The sequence below is a fragment of the Saccostrea cucullata genome, unplaced genomic scaffold (genome assembly GCF_032062105.1).
Source record: "Saccostrea cucullata isolate Sc308-1 unplaced genomic scaffold, CSIRO_AGI_Scuc_v1 ctg2943, whole genome shotgun sequence".
NCBI classification, from domain to species: Eukaryota; Metazoa; Mollusca; class Bivalvia; order Ostreida; family Ostreidae; genus Saccostrea; species Saccostrea cuccullata.
The window spans coordinates 113,735-132,996 of record NW_026919098.1 but is presented as its reverse complement, the minus strand read 5'-3'; the positions used below and the strand labels follow the sequence as shown (position 1 = coordinate 132,996).

At 32.4% G+C, this 19,262-nt stretch overlaps 2 protein-coding genes across 2 annotated transcripts in view; both read right to left on the bottom strand.

Moving 5' to 3' along the window:
* Nucleotides 1–19,262, bottom strand: part of LOC134279320 (LIM domain only protein 3-like) — an 87,064-nt gene that overhangs the window by 15,449 nt on the left and 52,353 nt on the right. The gene's annotated exons all lie outside the window — the stretch shown is intronic.
* LOC134279298 (uncharacterized) lies at nt 7,380–16,406 on the bottom strand. Its single transcript, XM_062761664.1, has 10 exons — nt 16,352–16,406; nt 14,614–14,749; nt 14,245–14,413; nt 13,887–13,999; nt 13,455–13,641; nt 13,158–13,294; nt 12,814–12,977; nt 10,842–11,027; nt 10,043–10,654; nt 7,380–9,905 (listed from the first exon to the last, which is right to left on the bottom strand). The coding sequence occupies exons 2-10, from the start codon at nt 14,742–14,744 to the stop codon at nt 9,241–9,243; spliced, it is 2,364 nt and encodes a 787-aa protein (XP_062617648.1). The 5' UTR covers nt 14,745–14,749; nt 16,352–16,406; the 3' UTR covers nt 7,380–9,240.

The window sequence follows — 19,262 nt, the reverse complement described above, 5'->3', positions numbered from 1 at the left end:
AAAATGCATGAACCAGTCTAATTCTTCGATCTCCGTAAGACCATATTGTGTACGACGCGTATCTAAGAAGTCTGATTTTAACTAAACTGTGCATGAACCGAGATATGCCTTTGTTTTGAACAGAAAGTGAAGAATTTTCTTTATCTGCCTATTGATCAAAAAGGTGTATTGCCAAGGGGAAATAAGTTTGTACTTATGGGGTTTCTTATGAGAGAAAGCAAAACACAGATAATTGAAAACTAAAGTTTATTTAAAAAATAATCATATTTTCAAGTAATTATTTTTTAATAATCAAAATATTTACAAGTAATTAAAGCATGCAGAACGAACTCTTAGTTTCAAAGCCAAACCAATCCAAAGAAAATTTTAAAGAAACAATTGGTGCCAAAAAATAAAGATAAATTCAAGATATCATAAAATTGGAGACAAAAATCAAAATGTTTCAGATGATAGCACATAGTGCTTACTGTAAGCTATCTGCCAAAGATATATCATCGCAAACATAAGATTTGCCAAGAAAAATTTGCCAAAAAATAAATAAATAAAAAGTTATGTGTGGTGCATGTTCAAAAAGTCCTGAAAGACAAGCGATGGGCTGGCATGGAATGTCACAGGGTGGCCCAGAGAGTTTATAGCACCGCAACACATAATAACTGTCCCGTACATGAAATATCACAGGGTGGCCCAGAGAGTCTATAGCACCACAACACTTAGTAACCGTCCCATACATGAAAATATCACAGGGTGTCCCAGAGAGTTTATAGCACCACAACACATAGTAATCGTCCCATACATGAAAATATCACAGGGTGTCCCAGAGAGTTTATAGCACCACAACACATAGTAACCATCCCGTACAGGAAAATGTCACAGGGCGGCCCAGCTGAAAGATTATAGAATAGAAATAGATTTTATTTCCAATCATCATGGTCCCACTGGGGGCATAACACAAATACAAGTATATTATTACATAAAATAGAGACAATGTACATAATAAAACATTAAACCAATTTACCATGGTGGTGTGCAAATACTGTAAATACAACATAGTAATATTCAAAAATCATATACAATATTTTGATATGAATTGACTTAATAATCTTAGGATTTACTCATTTTCATTTGTAAAAAGCCATATTAACTTTTCATTAATGAACCTTAACCCAATTTAAACATGGTGGTGTGCAAACATTGTAAATATATTAAAAGATGAAGGTCTATTAATAGTTGCCAGTCTACAAAAGACATCAAGGGACGGTGCTTCAGGAAATGCATGAATTCTAGTCAAAAATATAAAATGAATAAAAGGTTGCATTCCTCCTCATGTCTAATGTAGATAGGCAAAAACAGCTCAATTATAATTTACAAAAAGTAACAATGTAGTAATGTTCAAACATCATATACATGTACATGTACAATATTTTGATATGATTATAGCACTGCAACACATACATGTAGTAACTGTCCTATACAGGAAATATTCCTCAGAGAAAATCCCACTCGCTGTACTTTGGCTCATGGTATGTCAGCCTTTTCCACTTGCGCTGGTGGCTGAATTTCTGACCATTCCAGCTGAAAAAAAAATTAATTTTACAGGGTATTGACCAATGCTGAACTAAATCTACACAATAATGGTTGAAAAGGAGGACAATTGTACAGGGTCTATCATCTCATTACTTGCGAATTACAATTTTAAGCCCCACCCCTGATTTACAAAAACTAATTGCGGTATTTTTTTAACAATGTAGAACCTTTCTGTGTGTAATAATGCTACAGATGAAATATTTAAGATTAAAAATAACGATATTCTTTTCATAATATTTTGGGTATAATTTTCTTTTCATTATTAGTTAAAGTCTCTTGCCTTCATGTGTAAACTCAAAGAAAGTGACGTAAATGAGACACGTACCAGATGAGAGGGATATCTCAGTAGATCCGCCTCCCTCCAATCAACATCCATTGTCGCATCATACTGAAAAATCAAAGTACTCAGAAGTACAGAGAGCCGGGCTTATTTACAGAGTAGAATGGATTTCTTACATGAATAACGTTTATACTCTGATGAAAAAATTATTTTAAAACTATCAATATAAATGATAAGACACTGACAGTGAGTTTTTCAATCCTAATACCACGGTCCGATTTTTTCAGAATCAGAATTAATCTGGTACCGCAGCTGAATGTTAACTAACAGGCCAGTCTGGTTCCCTCTCCTGCTTTACCTCGGGTGTTGCTAAAACGCGGAACGGAAAACGGAATCAAAAACCCTTACGCTAATGAAAACGGAAAATTTTCAAACAAATAACCTAATGTTTATTTTATATCAGATATAAAAAGCAATATTCTTGATATAAAAGTCATATCTAATAAATATTTATCGTAAACTATGATATTTTTGCACGTAACTTTGAAATGGCACGTGTACATGTATACATTCAATTATCTATAAAATACATACCAACTTGACTCAAATCATGAGTATCCATCGTATTTAACGAATCTTTTTTTTCTCTTAAAGAAAAGAGCTCATTCATGAAAAAAAGACATTGTCTTGAAATAGCATCTAATAAATTGATACTAATATGTACATACATATGTACATGTATCTGTCAAGACAAAAATAACTACTATAGTATTTTTACATTCAGACTACGCGCAAAATTGGAACATTTTTTTAAAGGGGGGAAGTTGTTTTACGGGATTTATCAGTATCACAAAAATGATATTTCTTTTCCTTTTTTTTTTTCACACAAATAGAAATAAACATACAGGGGGGGGGGGGCTATCACCCCGTGCATTTCATGTACATTTTGAACAGTGCAAATGTTTTACGGGGTCTTCAAGCCCCCCCCTATTATTTTTACAAAACTTTCCAAAATCCATTGAATATAAAGAACTGCAAAACAACGTATATTTAAATTTACCAAAAAGTTTCTTTAATATCCAGATTTTTTTTACATATATATATCTCTTACCATGGTTTATCTAGATATCGAATATTTGAATATAAAAATCCCAAAATTTATTTCCAAACAAACCTTTCACATTGACCCCCCCCCCCCCACACACACATATAGATACACACACACATTTTGATACAATCATTGTAATTACTGTATAGCAAGTTAGTACTGTATTACAAATTATATTTAGTATTGAAAGATTTTGGGAGTTGGAACCTCCTTTCCCCCCTCCCGAATAAAACAATTGTAACAGGGGTCAATTGTGTATCCTGACAGATTCTTTAATAAGCACATGACACCTGCTATTTGATGATTTTATTTTTATTATCAAGAGATAATATACTGTTTATAATATTGTAAATATACATATAAATAATATTAGTACAGTTTTATATATTATCAAAATGACAATTCTATAAACATACAGTATTCATAAAATCACAATACATTAACATCTTACAATGCATACTTTGAAAGAGTTATTTTGTCTTTTCACAGCATTTTACAAAAATCTACATTTATACTTGTACAATTCATATATATTCCTTTGAAACATATATTGAAATGTTCAACATTCATTATTACAATCATTAAGTGAATTCTACGTCCACTTCTTAATTAGGGATATATAAAAATCTTATTAATAAATTTGTAAAAATATGAAATGTATTTTTTTATGGAACAATTGGCATGATTTGATTTACATATAACAAATTAAACTATTGTTTAAACTGTAATTAAATAATTTAAAGTTTCACTTCAACTCTTACACACTATATTTCATTTTTATTAATTTCAGACAAATTCACACACTTTGAAATAAATTTCATTAATAAGAAGTAAATTTGTCTCTCTACATATTAGTAGCTGGTAACCAGGTCACATTTAAATTAAGTTAACTGTTTGTAATATTAAATAAATGTGTTTCCAGTCTGAAATCAATAATGAATGTCTTTGTCATGCTAATTTAATTATTTGATTATGTCTCCTATCAATTTTTGAGGAAATTGATATCCAATATATGTTTTTATATAAAGGTGTAGAAATCAAAGACTTCAAGGCATTGTTACGTCTCATCAATTACTGATTGTTTATTTTATTTCATTTAGTTTGTTTTATTTAATTTTTTTAAAAAGTATTTTATTTGCTAAATTATTTAAATGAAAGGTTTCAATATTTGAGTTTAAATTATTTGTTTTAGTTGACACACAGATTTAATAATACATTTACTTCAGAGTTTAAAATCAGTTGTGGCTTATTCATAATGTATAAGTAATAAATTATACATTTGAATATTATAATAATTAAAAAAAAAAACTAATCACTATCACATTTCAGATTCTGTGTCTAGTAAACAAATTCTTTATGCTGTTATATACCCCCCCCCCCTTCAAACAGACACATTCATTAAAAGGTGATATCAGCTTCACTGCTATGTCAACAATTTTCGTGAATAAGAGACTGCACATGACTAAATCAACTTGTATTTAATAATGGAGGATTGACAAAGTCATTAATATATATCGTTTCTGATAAAATATAGTCTACTTGAAGTGATTTTATCTGAAATAATATATTATGTTTTCCGTTTTCTACAATTTTCCGTTTTGTTTACATGATATATAAGTGAAAGAAATTAATTTGTAAGCCAAAAAAAACTACAGCTGTAACAGGTTATCAAAAACCCTTCACCTAATGAACTATGTTCTTTGATTATGAAGTTTTCAAAGTCATTACCACTTATGTTTTTTTATATAGTGTTTTTTATTTTTGTTGAATTTTGAACCGTTTTCATGATCAAAATTCCAAGCGGTTGAGTTTTCAACGGATTAGGGTCTATATTTTTGCACGTAACTTTGAAATGGCGACTATGGGGTTAACATCCTGCCTCGAACAGGATCACATAAGCCTTTGAGCAATAAGCCCGACTAAAAAGAAGAAAATAAAGTAAGTTTTTATGATACGGAGGATAATGCTTAGAAGAATTTTCAAGAGATTTTCTAGTAATTTTAAACAAGAGGCCCAGGGGCCACAGCGCTCACCTGAGCACATCCGCTAGGAAAAAGCACATATCTGATCAGAACTGAAAGTTTACTGAGGTGAGGGGGGTTGGGGTTGGGGTTGAATTTTACCCCCCAGGGGATCATGATTTGAATGAACTAGAATCTACATTACCTGAGAATGATTCCATATAAATATTACTAATCATGGCTTTGAAGTACTTGAAAAGAAGATTTTAAAAGGTTTCCCTATATATTCCTATATATTTACATTTGCAAATGTTTTCCTTTATATAACACTACTGAAAGCAATGAGTATCTATAACTGTATAAATACAGGTAGGGGGTCAAGAGGTCATAGATGTGTGTATAGATAATCGTTCGACGTAATTTCTCAGTGACGTCATAAAGGGTCGACGCGCGTTCAGTGGATAACATACATGCCGTTGGGTTTGAAAAATAATGCATTTCACACGTTAAAAGTCACAATCATGTAAATATAAGGTATGAATAAGTCACAAATGTAAATATAAGTAATAAGGTATCATTTTAAAACATCCTTCGGGCTTTATGGAATTTAATCTCGTGACCAACCCGTATTTATATCCCGATAGATGTTTAAAAATGATATCTTATTTCTTAAGTAAAACTTTGGTCGGCCATTTTGGCAACACCCTATCCCCGGGGGTCATGATTTGAATAAAGCTGAATCAACACTACCTGAGGATAATTTCACATGAGTTTCATCTTTCCCGTCTCAATGGTTCTTTACAAGAAGATTTTTAAAGATTTTTCCTATATATTCCTATGTAAAACTTTGATCTGCCATTGTGGCCCCACCCTACCCCCAGGGGTCATGATTTGAACAAACTTGAATCTACACTACATGAGGATGATTCTACCTGAGTTTCATCTTTCCTGGCCCAGTGGTTCTTGAGAAGAAGATTTTTAAAGATTTTTCCTATATATTCCTACGTAAAACTTTGTTCACCCATTTTGGCCACACCCTACCCCCGGGGATCATGATTTGAACAAACTTGAATCTACACTACATGAGGATGATTCTACCTGAGTTTCATCTTTCCTGGCCCAATGGTTCTTGAGAAGAAGATTTTTAAAGATTTTTCCTATATATTCCTATATAAAACTTTGATCGGCCATTTTGGCCCCACCCTACCCCCTGGGGTCATGATTTGAACGAACTTGAATCTACACTACCTGAGGATGCTTCCATATAAATATGATCATTCATGCCTTTGCTGTTCTTGAGAAGAAGATTTTAATAAATTTCCCTATATATTTCTATATAAAACTTTGATCGGCCATTGTGGCCCCGCCCTTACCCCAGGGGACATGATTTGAACAAACTTGAATTAACCAGGGGACATGATTTTTAAAACATACCACCAAATTTTCACTATTTCTGAAGAACAAACTTGAATCCCCTTCACCTAAGGATACTTTGTGGCAAGTTTGGTTGAAATTGGCCCAGTGGTTCTCGAAAAGAAGATGAAAATGTAAAAAGTTTACGACGACAACGCCAACGACGACGACAACGACGACAGACGACGGACAAATTTTGATCAGAAAAGCTCACTTGAGCCTTCGGCTCAGGTGAGCTAAAAAGTTGTTTACAGTTTAGAAAGAAATAAGCAATTAAAGTGGAATCAACCCCCCTCCCACACACATTTATAAATTCTAATCCTAAAGACCGTAACCCGATATTCGAATTTGCCCATGCAAAATAAGACAAAGACTGGGACAGCATATTGAACTTAAATTATATTAAATAAACCATTCTCTACATGCAAGTTTTTTACCCAGTAATCAAGCCTTTCCTTGATTCTCTCAGGAAAAGACTTGGAAATGAACTGTTGCTAGGAAAGAGAGGAAGATAGAATAGAAAATACTAGTAGATGGAACCTTGTTTGAGAGAAAGAAAGGGGAGAGAGAGACTTAGAAATACAGAGAAGGACTGGACTTACTGATTTTAGATTTTAAGAAAACCCATATATTGAATACCGGTAAAATGCTATGTTTTCTTTTATCCCTTCTTATTCACCACTCCCCTCCCATTTTGAATTTGCACTTTTAAGTAAAAATGCATTGCTCACCTTTCTATCAGATAAGTTTACTTGTATAAAAATTGTTTCATTTTAAAAGGAAAAGTCTCCAACATTTGTTGACAACCAAGTTCCAGTTGAAAGAATTGAGATCAAGAAGAACCAAGTGAAAAAAGAAATTTACCAATTATTATAATAACGTAATTCATTACTATCAAACAAATTATGGACATTTTCATCTTCATCAAGAATGTCAAGTTAAGATATTCTGGTATAGTATATGGCCTGTAGAACAAATCAGTAAAATGCTACAGTCAATATCAGCTACAAGACATATAGGACAAGAAAAAACCTTGAATTCTGTTTTTATTGTTGTCATGCCAACATATCAATAAATTATAATACACTATATCAAACTAATCAAGTGTTCCTGTTACAACAAGCAACAATCTCTCTTGTTACATTGTGATTTAACTGAAATATTACATTTTCTTGTGCTTGCTCCAATTTCAAAGTGTGGGTCAGGATTTTCATATCAGAAATACAATAAATGTGGATATGCAAACAATATTTCTGTACCAGTAATTGAAGAAAAAATAACAATCTCAAAAATTTCAATTTCAGTTACCCAATTCATTTATAATTTTTTAAACAAAAGTACTTTACCGGGTATTTACTTGAGTTTATGGTCAAAATTCCACATACCGGTATTAAATTTTCTTTTTATAAAAGAAGAAGTAGAAAAACACATGTTTGAAAGACTCAAGTTTGATAACAAAAAACTGTTGGGTTTTGCCATTTCATTTGTTCTGTATGGGACATGAATCTGAAAATCTTCAGAAATCTTGTGACTGACACACACACAGAATGATACAAAATTTGCTCGATCATAAATTAGTAAATGAATAATTGAACAGTAAATAATAAATGTATCAGAAAACAAACACAAAGATGAAAAATGTAACAGTAATACAACAGCAAATCTCAACAAATACTGTTAACAATTATCACGCTTCTAATTAACATTTAACTTATAAATCACTAAGTGACAGTAAAACACAAAATCTGCCACTTTAATAGTAAATTGTTAAAATACAGAATAAATGAAACTGTTTTATGCATGCATATTTATTAATCCTAAAGGAGCTTTTTTACCTCTCATCTTATATTTTTTTTCACAGAAACTGAATACCTCTAGGAAAATCTTCCAATTAGGAATTTTAATACATTTTAGGCTACAGAAACAAAGTTTCAAAAAATCCTTTAAAATCATTGAATTTTTCATTTTAAAAAAATATTTGAAAAAAAATTAAGTCAGTTGTTCGAGGTAATTATTATAATGAATTCATCATATGGTTATTTTTCCACAAATAATTTTTATCCCCCAAAAACTGTTTCAGGTGTATACATGTAGTACATGCATGCATCAAAGCTGTTTATTACGTCATAGAAAGATATCAACATAATTTGCTGAAAAATACAGCAAATATGACTGCCCTACATTATCATTGTGAACAGAATACACAGCAGTTATACAAAACTTTTTTTTTTCAAATACATGACTTTTCAGTAGAAATATAGCGAAAAAAAAAATTGATAGAAAATGGTCGTAATTCATTACCTCTATTAAAAATCTGTTAAAGATGTAAGACCTGAGTAAATTTAAAATAAATGATTTTCGAAATATTTTATCAGATGGGTTTTGGTTACACACATTGATTAGACTCTACATTAATACATTTGATAATTTAAATTATGATCTCATTTCATGTTCTAATTAAACAATACCAAATTCCTTCTGTCAAAAAAGAAACATGCAATTTCTAATTTTTCAGAATTAAACACAATCCCTTCAAATGGTTAGAGTATATTAAGAATATTTTATATGTGGATAAAAATAAGTTAAAAATGAATATAACCCTGCATAGAATTGATTGTTTTGTTTGGAAAAAGCATATAATATAAAACAAATCGAAATACTGCATACTGGAACAAAATCAATTTACTACTGCCCTTTTAAATACATGTACATTGAAGTAAAAATGTACATGTACTAATTGGGCAAAATTTAAAAATGAGATCACTTAACAAGGACAATTTAATTTAAAGTAGCAAAATGGGTCAACTTTAATTTAAAATGGAACAAGATTGAAATTTAATGTGCTTTGATAGTAAATTAGAATATGAAACCTAAATTTTAGACAAAACAAGAAATCACTGAGGTAGATTTATTTCTGTCATATCATTTCCTAATTTGAGTTTTAATTTCTTTGGAAAAGGAGGTTTCACTGGGTTCGAATGTTCACCGACATTTCTTCTCGCCTTGTCCTCTAGCTCTAGGAACAATAACTCTTCCTCCTGCCCTTTGTTCTTCCTGAAAATTAACTTTGGGACCTTTTTGACCGGCGAGGTCTCGTCGCAGTCTTCAAACGATGGAGTGACGGAGTACGAGAGTTTGCGTTTACGATTCCTATGGTGCTCTTTTGGCCTTTTCTTTTCTAGACAATGGTCCGAATGCGAACGATAAATTTGACTGTTATTATTTTGTTCCTCATACTGGTTGGTCTTTCCTTGACAGGAAGATGTGGCCGACCCAGATTTCAGAATGGAACCCCACATGAGTTTGTTAAAGCCATTGAATGGCTCTGCTGAGTTTAACCCTGACTCCTGGTCGATTCCCACTACATCGATTTCACAGTCCTCTTTCTGGCAGTCTCTAAGAAACTGCTTGTCCAAACACTTCACGGCTGCCGATTTAACACTTTCCACCAAAGAATTTGAGCGTTCTTGTAATCTTGGACTCTGTCTTATGCCATTGACACCACTTAAGTTTCGAACCCTGGGACTCAACTGGACTTGGGTGGTTGAGGATTTTAATCCTGCAAAGAAAAATTCACACAATAATGATTTTCCATATCAATTTTGTAGAATTGGGGCCCATAATAATCTTTTTTATTTGTACTACCTAATAAATCACAGAATATTTGAAATTAGTTTTTTTTATTATTAACGCTACCTGATATGTCAGAGAAATGATGCGGTGATTGACAGGTGTCAGACCCAGTTACACTGGTGCGACGAAGTCGTGGTGACATGCCATGGTGAGAGGAGTGTTGGTGTGGCACTGTGGTGACATGGAGTTCTGATAAATGGGGAGGCTGACTGAAAGAGTTCTCTAGACTATCACAGTGTGGTTCCTGAGGGGACAAACTTGGACAGGAGTCCTCACGTTCTGTGTGAACAGACCGGACCCTGGGACTCATACGAATCGTACTCACTGGTTCTGTCTTCACACACGGCGGTGGTTCAGTGTTTGTAATATCTGAACAAGCCACTTCACCAATTGTCACACTTTGGCACATTCTGCGCAACCTTGGACTAGAACGGGGTACGATACCCGCAGACACACTACTCACTTTCTCGTTTTTGATTGGTGATGACGTCCTTTCAACACTACAGTCTCGTGAATCATCAAACGTGAAACTCATTCTTTTGTTGGGAGACTTGATTTTAGCTGCTACAGGGTGAGTGTCGTGTTCAGAAATTTTTGGATGAGATTCTTTCTTTATCTGAAATCTGCCGTTTTTTCCACGTTTATTGTAATACTTTTTCCTATTCACTTTAGCCCCTAAAAACCAAAAAATAAGTTTTAAATTTTAAGATTCCCAAAGGATTTTAACATGATTGATTAAATAATGTATAACATAGCTTGCTATTCATATACATTGCAAAAACTATTTTTATTGTTTATTCATTCTCGTACTGCATTAAGAGAAAAATTTTCACATATGACACAAATAAAACAAATTTATGACCTGTGGCTGACTGACAGCCCCTGGTATGATGCGGTTTGTCCTCCAACTCTTTGGGATCAGGTAATTTTAGACCCTGAGACAGAAGAATTTCAGCATCGTAGCGTGTGATTCCCCTTTTCTTGAGCTCCGCTTTTTTCAGGAGATGGGACTGTTTCTTCAGGTTGTCGTCTCTGATATTCCAGTTCTCTACAATACAAATTCTTCAAATACAAATCTTAAACTTGATCAGTTTAGACAAAACAATACTCAACTGTAGCCTTAAAAAAATTCACTGGGATGAATTTCTTTTTAATTATAACCTAATGAAATTTTTATGGGATGAAACCGTTTTAAAAAATTACCATATAGGATAACAATTTCTGGGTGTTAAAATTTCATTTTGGATTTGGTTTTGCTGATAAATGCTATCAATAAAAGGAAAACCAGAAGTCTCTGTCGAGACTGTAGCTCTACTGGTTTGTACTTATCAAAAACCATTGCACTATTTTATGTATCTTTGTGTAGTCTACTTGTGTGCCAACTTATTTTGAAATCAGACCAAAACTGTAGAAGGAGTAGTGTTTTAAAGGAATTTCACACAGAATTAATTTTTAGTAAATGGCAACACCGTTCGCAAAATAAAAACCGATGCGCAGATTTATGTATCTTAGTGTAGTCTACTTGTGTGCCAAGTTATACTGAAATCAGACCAAAACTGTAGAAGGAGTAGCATTTTAAAGGAATTTCACAGAAAATTCTATTTTTAGTAACCATGGCAACACCGTTCATCGAAATCAAAAATCGATGCACTATTCTACGTATCTTAGTGTAGTCTACTTGTGTGCCAAGTTATATTGAAATCAGACAAAAACTTTAGGAGGAGTAGCGTTTTTAATGACTTTCACAGAAATTTCTATTTTTAGTAACCATGGCAACACCATTCAATGAAGTGAAAAACTGAAATACAGAATTATGAACCTTTGTGTAGTCTACTTGTGAGCCAAGTTATATTGAAATCAAACCAAAACTGTAGGATAAGTAGCATTTTGAAAGAATTTCACTAGAAATTTCTATTTTTAGTAACCACGGCAACAGCATTCATCGAAATCAAAAACGAATATACACAATTATGTATCTTAGTTTAGTCTACTTGTGTGCCAAGTTATATTGAAATCAAACCAAAACTGTTAGAGAAGTTGCATTTTGAAAGAATTTCACAGAAAATTCTATTTTTAGTAACCACGGCAACACCGTTCATCGAAATCAAAAACCGATGCACTATTCTATGTATCTTAGTGTAGTCTACTTGTGTGCCAAGTTATATTGAAATCAGACCAAAACTGTAGAAGGAGTAGCGTTTTAAATGAATTTCACAGAAAATTTAATTTTTAGTAACCATGGCAACACTGTTCATCGAAATCAAAAACCGATGCACTATTCTATGTATCTTAGTGTAGTCTACTTGTGTGCCAAGTTATATTGAAATCAGACCAAAACTGTAGAAGGAGTAGCGTTTTAAAGGAATTTCACAGAAAATTCTATTTTTAGTAACCATGGCAACACCGTTCATCGAAATCAAAAATCGATGCACTATTCTACGTATCTTAGTGTAGTCTACTTGTGTGCCAAGTTATATTGAAATCAGACAAAAACTTTAGAAGGAGTAGCGTTTTTAAGGAATTTCACAGAAAATTCTATTTTTAGTAACCATGGCAACACCGTTCATCGAAATCAAAAACTGATGCACTATTCTATGTATCTTAGTGTAGTCTACTTGTGTGCCAAGTAATATTGAAATCAGACTAAAATTGTAGGAGGAGTAGCGTTTTGAAAAATTGTTTACAGACAGACGGACAGACAGACAGCTAGACAGACAGACGGACGGACGCCGGACACATTACTATCGCATAAGCTCTTCTGGTCTCTGACCAGTAGAGCTAAAAATTAGCTCCTCAAAAATATTGTTGCATTTTGTAGCAAGTGGTATTCTCACCATTGCCATATTGAGCTGCCCCTAACATCTCTGCTACTGGTTGAGACTTTTCTGAATCGACTTTTAGCCTGGTCAGTCTGTCGTCCGTGTCCCGTAACCTGTAACCTTTCTCCTCCGCATTCATTGATGATGATTCTTCAGGTTTAAAAGCTCCCATCTTCCTCCTGAAGTCAATGATAATATTTTTTTTTATTTAAAAACAATGCAATAGACACAGACCCCATCATGAGTTTAAAAACTGATAACCCAGTGTCCATTTTAACTTATTTTTGTCTTTGATATTACAATTGTCTTATAGGTTATTATTTCTTTTTTTTGAAGTTGAACCACTAAATCCTACTTACCTTTCACAAGTTTCACATTCACATAGACAGTTGTTCTCCCCAAAGAAGTCCTCCCCATAGAAGCAGGTGATCTCTTCCCCGGGGTCTATGTCACGCAGGACTTTAACACATGCAGTGTCTCGTCCAGTGGACACAAACTAAAGACAAGGAGATTGAAAAAGTATAATGAACAAAATACTGTCATAAGAAGATGAACATTTCAAAAGTTTTTTTCAGTGCACAGAAAAATTGCAAATGAACCAATATATTTTCAGAAAACTAAATTATTTGGACTATTAAACACAGCATTGGACATACCCGACAATTAGCCCTACAGTCATGGTTTATAAAGCTGGCTGGTCCTAACCATAACTGGGCACAGTTTTTGCGACATGAGTACATGACACTGAAGTCGTTGACCCCTGGTTTGAGGACTTTATCTTCCTCCTCTTTGGAGAGTTCCGCTATACAGCCCACCAGCATTGGGATTTTGTCATTCTTATACCTAAAATCAAAATATTTTATATGCACTTTTAACATTTCTGTGTACTTAATAGTAAAGAAATCTATAATTCATATTATATAAAATTATGACTTTTACATATTTAACTATAATTTTTTCAGTAGATTTTTCTTTCATGTGTTTATACATGAGTATGAAAATTGACTTTGTGGATAAAACTTCAAAATTACTGGCACTGGAATATCATTATCTATTTATAAATATTTTACGGTATGTTCTGTTCCTACCAATGCTTTGTGGCGCAAATTTTGGCCCCTACTCTTCCCTCCATTGAGTATCTGTAACAAGGATGAAGGTTAAATCCTGCTCTGCGATCAAACATTCGAAGGTACCTGCACATCTACAAGAAAAAAATAAAACCATGGCATTAAATTTCTCATATCATACGCATAGAAGGAGGAAGACTTGTTTATTTTTAAATCTACTTAAGATTTATGAACATGAGTTAATAACTAACTTTTTGAAATGAAATCATTCAGGTAAGTCTTTTTAATTTATTCAATCACTGCATTTAGAAGTATCAAAAATTCTGTTCATACCAAAAAAATCTGCAGCTTTCATTTTCTTTTTATAAGAGTTACATACATGCTCCCTCAGCACAGTCTGTTGGGATTTGCTTTTGTTTTGTATAAAAGCCTGAACTGGTTCTGTACTGAAGATTTCATTGAGTGCCGTGTCATACACATTGTCCTTCACAAAGCCTGTCATGTACTGCTTGACCTCTTCCTGCACTTTCTGCTTCACTGGACGGTGTCTGCAATTGTACATGTATGTAAATATCAAAAATTCTAAATTTCTGTCAACAACTGTCAATTTAAACAAAAATTTATTAGCATGCAGTTCATAATATATTGTATATGAAAATATTAAAGAAAATTACATTGAAAAAAAATTCTAAATAAATATGCCTTTAACAAATTAGTAATTCATACATCTACGGTATATTAGTATTACCTGATATTCATTTTATGGGTCATTAACCCTAAATAGGGGTCAATTGTGACAGAGGTGGCAAGGTCGTCATTTTCACACAACTCCTTGGAGGTCATCCCTGTGGAGGGTCTGCCACCTCCCTCTATCACCATGGTGACTGAAAAATATAAATAATAAATATAATAATCTTGTCAGAGGCCCTTTGTTTAGAAAATTGTTTACCTTGATACATGTAAATGTATGTTTACACCACCCCCCAAAAAATGTGAACCTTTATCATCCTTTCCTTTTGGTTTTCCTCTTAAAATACCTACACTATAGCAATTTTTTTTACCTCTTTCTTCAAACAAAATTATAACATGCAACAAAATAAAATAAAACAATATTGTGCTACTTTTCAATGAATTTAAATATATTCATCTGATAATCGACATTTCTAGGGCTGGGATGATATATCGAGATAGCAAGATATCTGTGAGGGCGATACGCATATCGATACATACGAAGAAATATCAATTTAACATTTGATATATACATTTAATATATAAAATAAATTAGCTAACTATAAATAGTTTTCAAATAAATAATAATTAACAACTCTTGAGTAAAATATTTTTGTTTTACATGAATAAATTATTCTTATTTTCAAAGAAATAATTTTTTATTTCAATGCAAAAAAAAAGACTTTATAAGCAATTAATCATATTGTGATACATATCGTATCGTGGCTCAAATATCGTGATACGTATTGATATAGAAAAGTTGTATTGTCCCAGTCCTAGACATTTCAGATGTTTATACAGGTGTACCACAGGAGTCTGAAGTTTTTATCTTCAAAAATTTTTTGTTTTTAAAGATCCGGAAAAGAAAAATTTCTACCCTTAACTAAAAATTTTTTTTAGTCGAGGGTGGGAGTTTTTTTCAGATTTTTTTTATCGGACAATCCTGTGTTTATACTGACTAGAGACATAAACTGTAATATTCTATGTCCCTTTGGAGTTTGGAATGGTGTGTGTTGTATACTTATTACAAATTGTTCATTGATGGATATTTTTAAATCTGCTAACTTTGGAATTTTCAAATTTTTATTTTATTCAGTTTTAAATTTATTTAGAAAACATATATATTGATAAAACGAACAATGCACATGATAAACAATCCTGAAAGTCTCATCAGGTATTTCCTTTGTTGACATGAGAGAAATCTTTGAAACATTGTCTACACGTCTTTGTACTAAAATTTAGAAACATAATGGAATATTTTCTCATATTCTCGATTATATTAATTTAATTAGGAACACATCTGTCATCGTGACTTGCTTTTTGGGGTCACAGAAGTACATTGGGGGTATATAGTTTGAACCCGGTAAGAACCAATCACAGTGGAGAATCTATACTTTTGAAATACAGGGTGTCCCTATTTTACTTTTGGTTTAAAACAAAGAAAAAAATACATAATAATATAATGCTATCAAGGAATTTCTCTTTAAAGAAAACTTTGACGTTTCCCTTCTTAAAAAACAGTATTTGTTCTGTCATGACTATATAACAAAGTATTGACAGTTCACACTTTTCATGTAATTAGGTCAAGCCATTGTAACATACATCTACCCCTAACGAGCAGGAAAAACATAAGTTACAGTAAAATAAACCGTAAATTGCAAATGATCAAGAAAAATATAGACTCAACGAGTGTAATACTACACATAAAAAGACAATATATTTATGAAAATGAAAGAATTTCCGTGTTTTTTGAATACCTTTGCCGACTTTTCAGTGTATTGATGGTCGTCCTCTTTGATATTTTTCGACTTCCGCAAAGTAGTACACAAAGTTTAACGATTTTGTGGAATAAGCCTTTATTATTTCGAGTCAAATTATTTGCATTATGAAGATACATATGGATAACTATTTCAAATTTATATTTGTCAAAGAATAAAAGATAAATTTTATTTGTCACATTGAATCGGCGGATGAATATAGCTTAACTCTTCTATTTGAAGGTACTTTTCTTCTAAAGCTAAACGAGGGAAATTTAAAATGAAGTTTACGGAGTAAAACAGGTGCACTTGCTAAAACTGTTCTATTATGAGCTCAAATCAAAATTCCCGACAATGACAATCTTACTTTTCTGGAATATTGCAGACATACACTAAAACTAAAGTACATGTTACAAAATTTTTTTTCTAGAATTAAATAGGAAAGCATAAAAGGCTTTATTCTGAACCGGGTTCCTGTACACTCTATATTATTTACAACCAAACTTTCTAAAGGGAGTTCGAGCATTTTTTAAAATCATTTATAACTTGTACGTCCATCTGTCACACTTTTTTATTTCTTCGTCGAGTGGTGCACATGGTACATTGTTCAAAATACCCCCCCCCCAAGATTTTTTTTTCTACTAAAAAACCTCTTAGTTTTATGCCATGAAGTATTGGCTTTTGAAATCGTCCCTTTTTTAGTGTGATTTTAAAACTTTTAGTGGGAGAGCCAGGGAGCATCGTTTTTTTTCTGAGGAAAACCTGCCAGGACTCTGCTTATTATTTTTTTATTATTATTATTTTCTATTTTATTTATTTTTTATTTTAAATTATTTATCTTTTTTTGGTCAGTACATATAGCCCATTCTCTTTTTGGAATGTGTTTTGGACTATGTTACACTAATTTACACTGTTACACTGGGATTATTACATTTTACGTCAAGACCTAAACAAAATGATTTCTTAATTATTACATTTTGCGTCGAAATCAGTGCGAAATATAATAATACAAAATATAATAACAGGATTTCTTAATCATTACATTTTGCGTGGAGATCAGTGCAAAATGTAATAACGTATTTTTTTGTTGTCATATTTTGTCAGTGTTGATCAATTTTTGCATTAATACAACGCAAAATGTAATAAAACAATACGTAATAAAACAAAATATGATTATTTAACTTTGGATTGTGTTTAACACAAACATCATAAAATAGATTTAAATATTTAATCATGGGAAAACCCACTTTACAAAATAATTAAAACTAAGTCAATATATATAGGCCAATATGGAATGCCATATACGACAGCCAACTGCTTACTGCCAACTGCTGACTGCTTACTGCCAACTGTCAGCTGCTTACTGCCAACTGCCACACATATTTGAATAAATTTTATATTTGTATTGATATTTATATGAATTTTCAAAAAAAGGGGAAAAAAAGGCACGGATCCAAGTGGCTAACTTTTTTTTAAGGTCAACTACCTTTCACTTACATTTTTTTTCAACACAATTTTTTGATATCATTATACTAAAGAAGTAGGGGGGGACATCCTTTCAATATACATTTTCAATAGTAAAGATTTTGTTGCTACGTCCCTGTAATGTTTCACATGCATATATATAGTACAATCATACGTTAAATAAACTAAACGAACTACCGGTATAACTGACCTTGGACCCTCCACTTAGAAAACGGTTTGTAAAATAAAATATGTTTTACATGCATTATCTAGAGAGAGGAGTAATGAAATTTGTAAAGTTATTCAATGCACAAATTAAACCAACTAAAAGTTATTTAATGTATAAAATAAATCAACTAAAAGGGACCTTAGAACCTCCCCCCTCCCCAACCAAAAATGTGGATTCGTGTTAAGTTGGTATGAAAAATGTCATACACATGAAGGCATGACGCATAAGAATCCCCTCTCCCCGGCCGAAAAAATTTTCAAATTTAGGAAAGGGCTTTACGTATTTTTTTCTTGTCAAGAAATTTCTGGGTTGGATTTTTTTTACTGAGTTACAAAAAATGTGATAAATTTACATAAATATCAATATAAAAATAAAGTTTATTCATATGTGTGGCAGTTGGCATAAGCAGCTGACAGTTGGCAGTAAGCAGTCAGCAGTTGGCAGTAAGCAGTTGGCTGTCGTATATGGCATTCCATAGGCCAACGACTTTACGCCTTTTTTTTTTTTTTTTTTTTTTGTGCACATGACCAACGAATAGATTTTTAGTGGAAAAATTGAAAATTCGTAATTTCCTAGCTAATTTTTTTTTTTCAACATTTTTCATGTTTCAAAATGGCACATCAATCCTGAAAATTTTGATGAAATTTAGTATATATAGTTTTTTAAATACCACGTTTGAAAAGGTAAAAAAAAATCTTCTGATTATGCAATAATGTTTCGGAATTTTGATTTTCAATCTAGGACGGACCAAATGGGACCGAGTCAAAAAAGATTTTCCTTTTCAATTCGTTTCAAGTCTTTCATATGGGGCGCGGTTTTAGTATTTACTGGCAAAAAGTGATATCACCTATTCGAATAGGTGATATCACCTATTCAGTTGGTGATATCACCTATTCGAATAGGTGATATCACTTTTTGCCAGTAAATACCAAAACGGCGCCTCATACTCCCACATTTTTTGAGGGTATGAAAATATATTCAATAGAATATGAGGGGTGGAGAAGATGTGGGTTTCCCTAATATTACAGCCGGAAGGATTATGAGCGCGTAATTCATGTTTTGATTAGGGAAACCCAAATATCCGTCCAATCCAAACATAAAGATGGTGACTCTTCAGTTTTTTTGTTGGGGGTGGAAAAAGGGGTCATACATGTAGTTTGATCACCCAGAAAATTACTATAGATTTGATCAAGCATCCACAGACAGCACACTATATAG

Bases quoted from the DNA above. Each gene is read 5' to 3' on its own strand.
- LOC134279298 (XM_062761664.1), bottom strand. From the start codon at position 14,744: ATGGTGATAGAGGGAGGTGGCAGACCCTCCACAGGGATGACCTCCAAG. The intron at 12,978-13,157 runs GTAAGTAGGATT...CATTGACTTCAG, and splicing joins GAATGTGAAACTTGTGAAAG to GAGGAAGATGGGAGCTTTTA. The intron at 11,028-12,813 runs GTGAGAATACCA...TTTGTATTGTAG, and splicing joins GGCAGCTCAATATGGCAATG to AGAACTGGAATATCAGAGAC.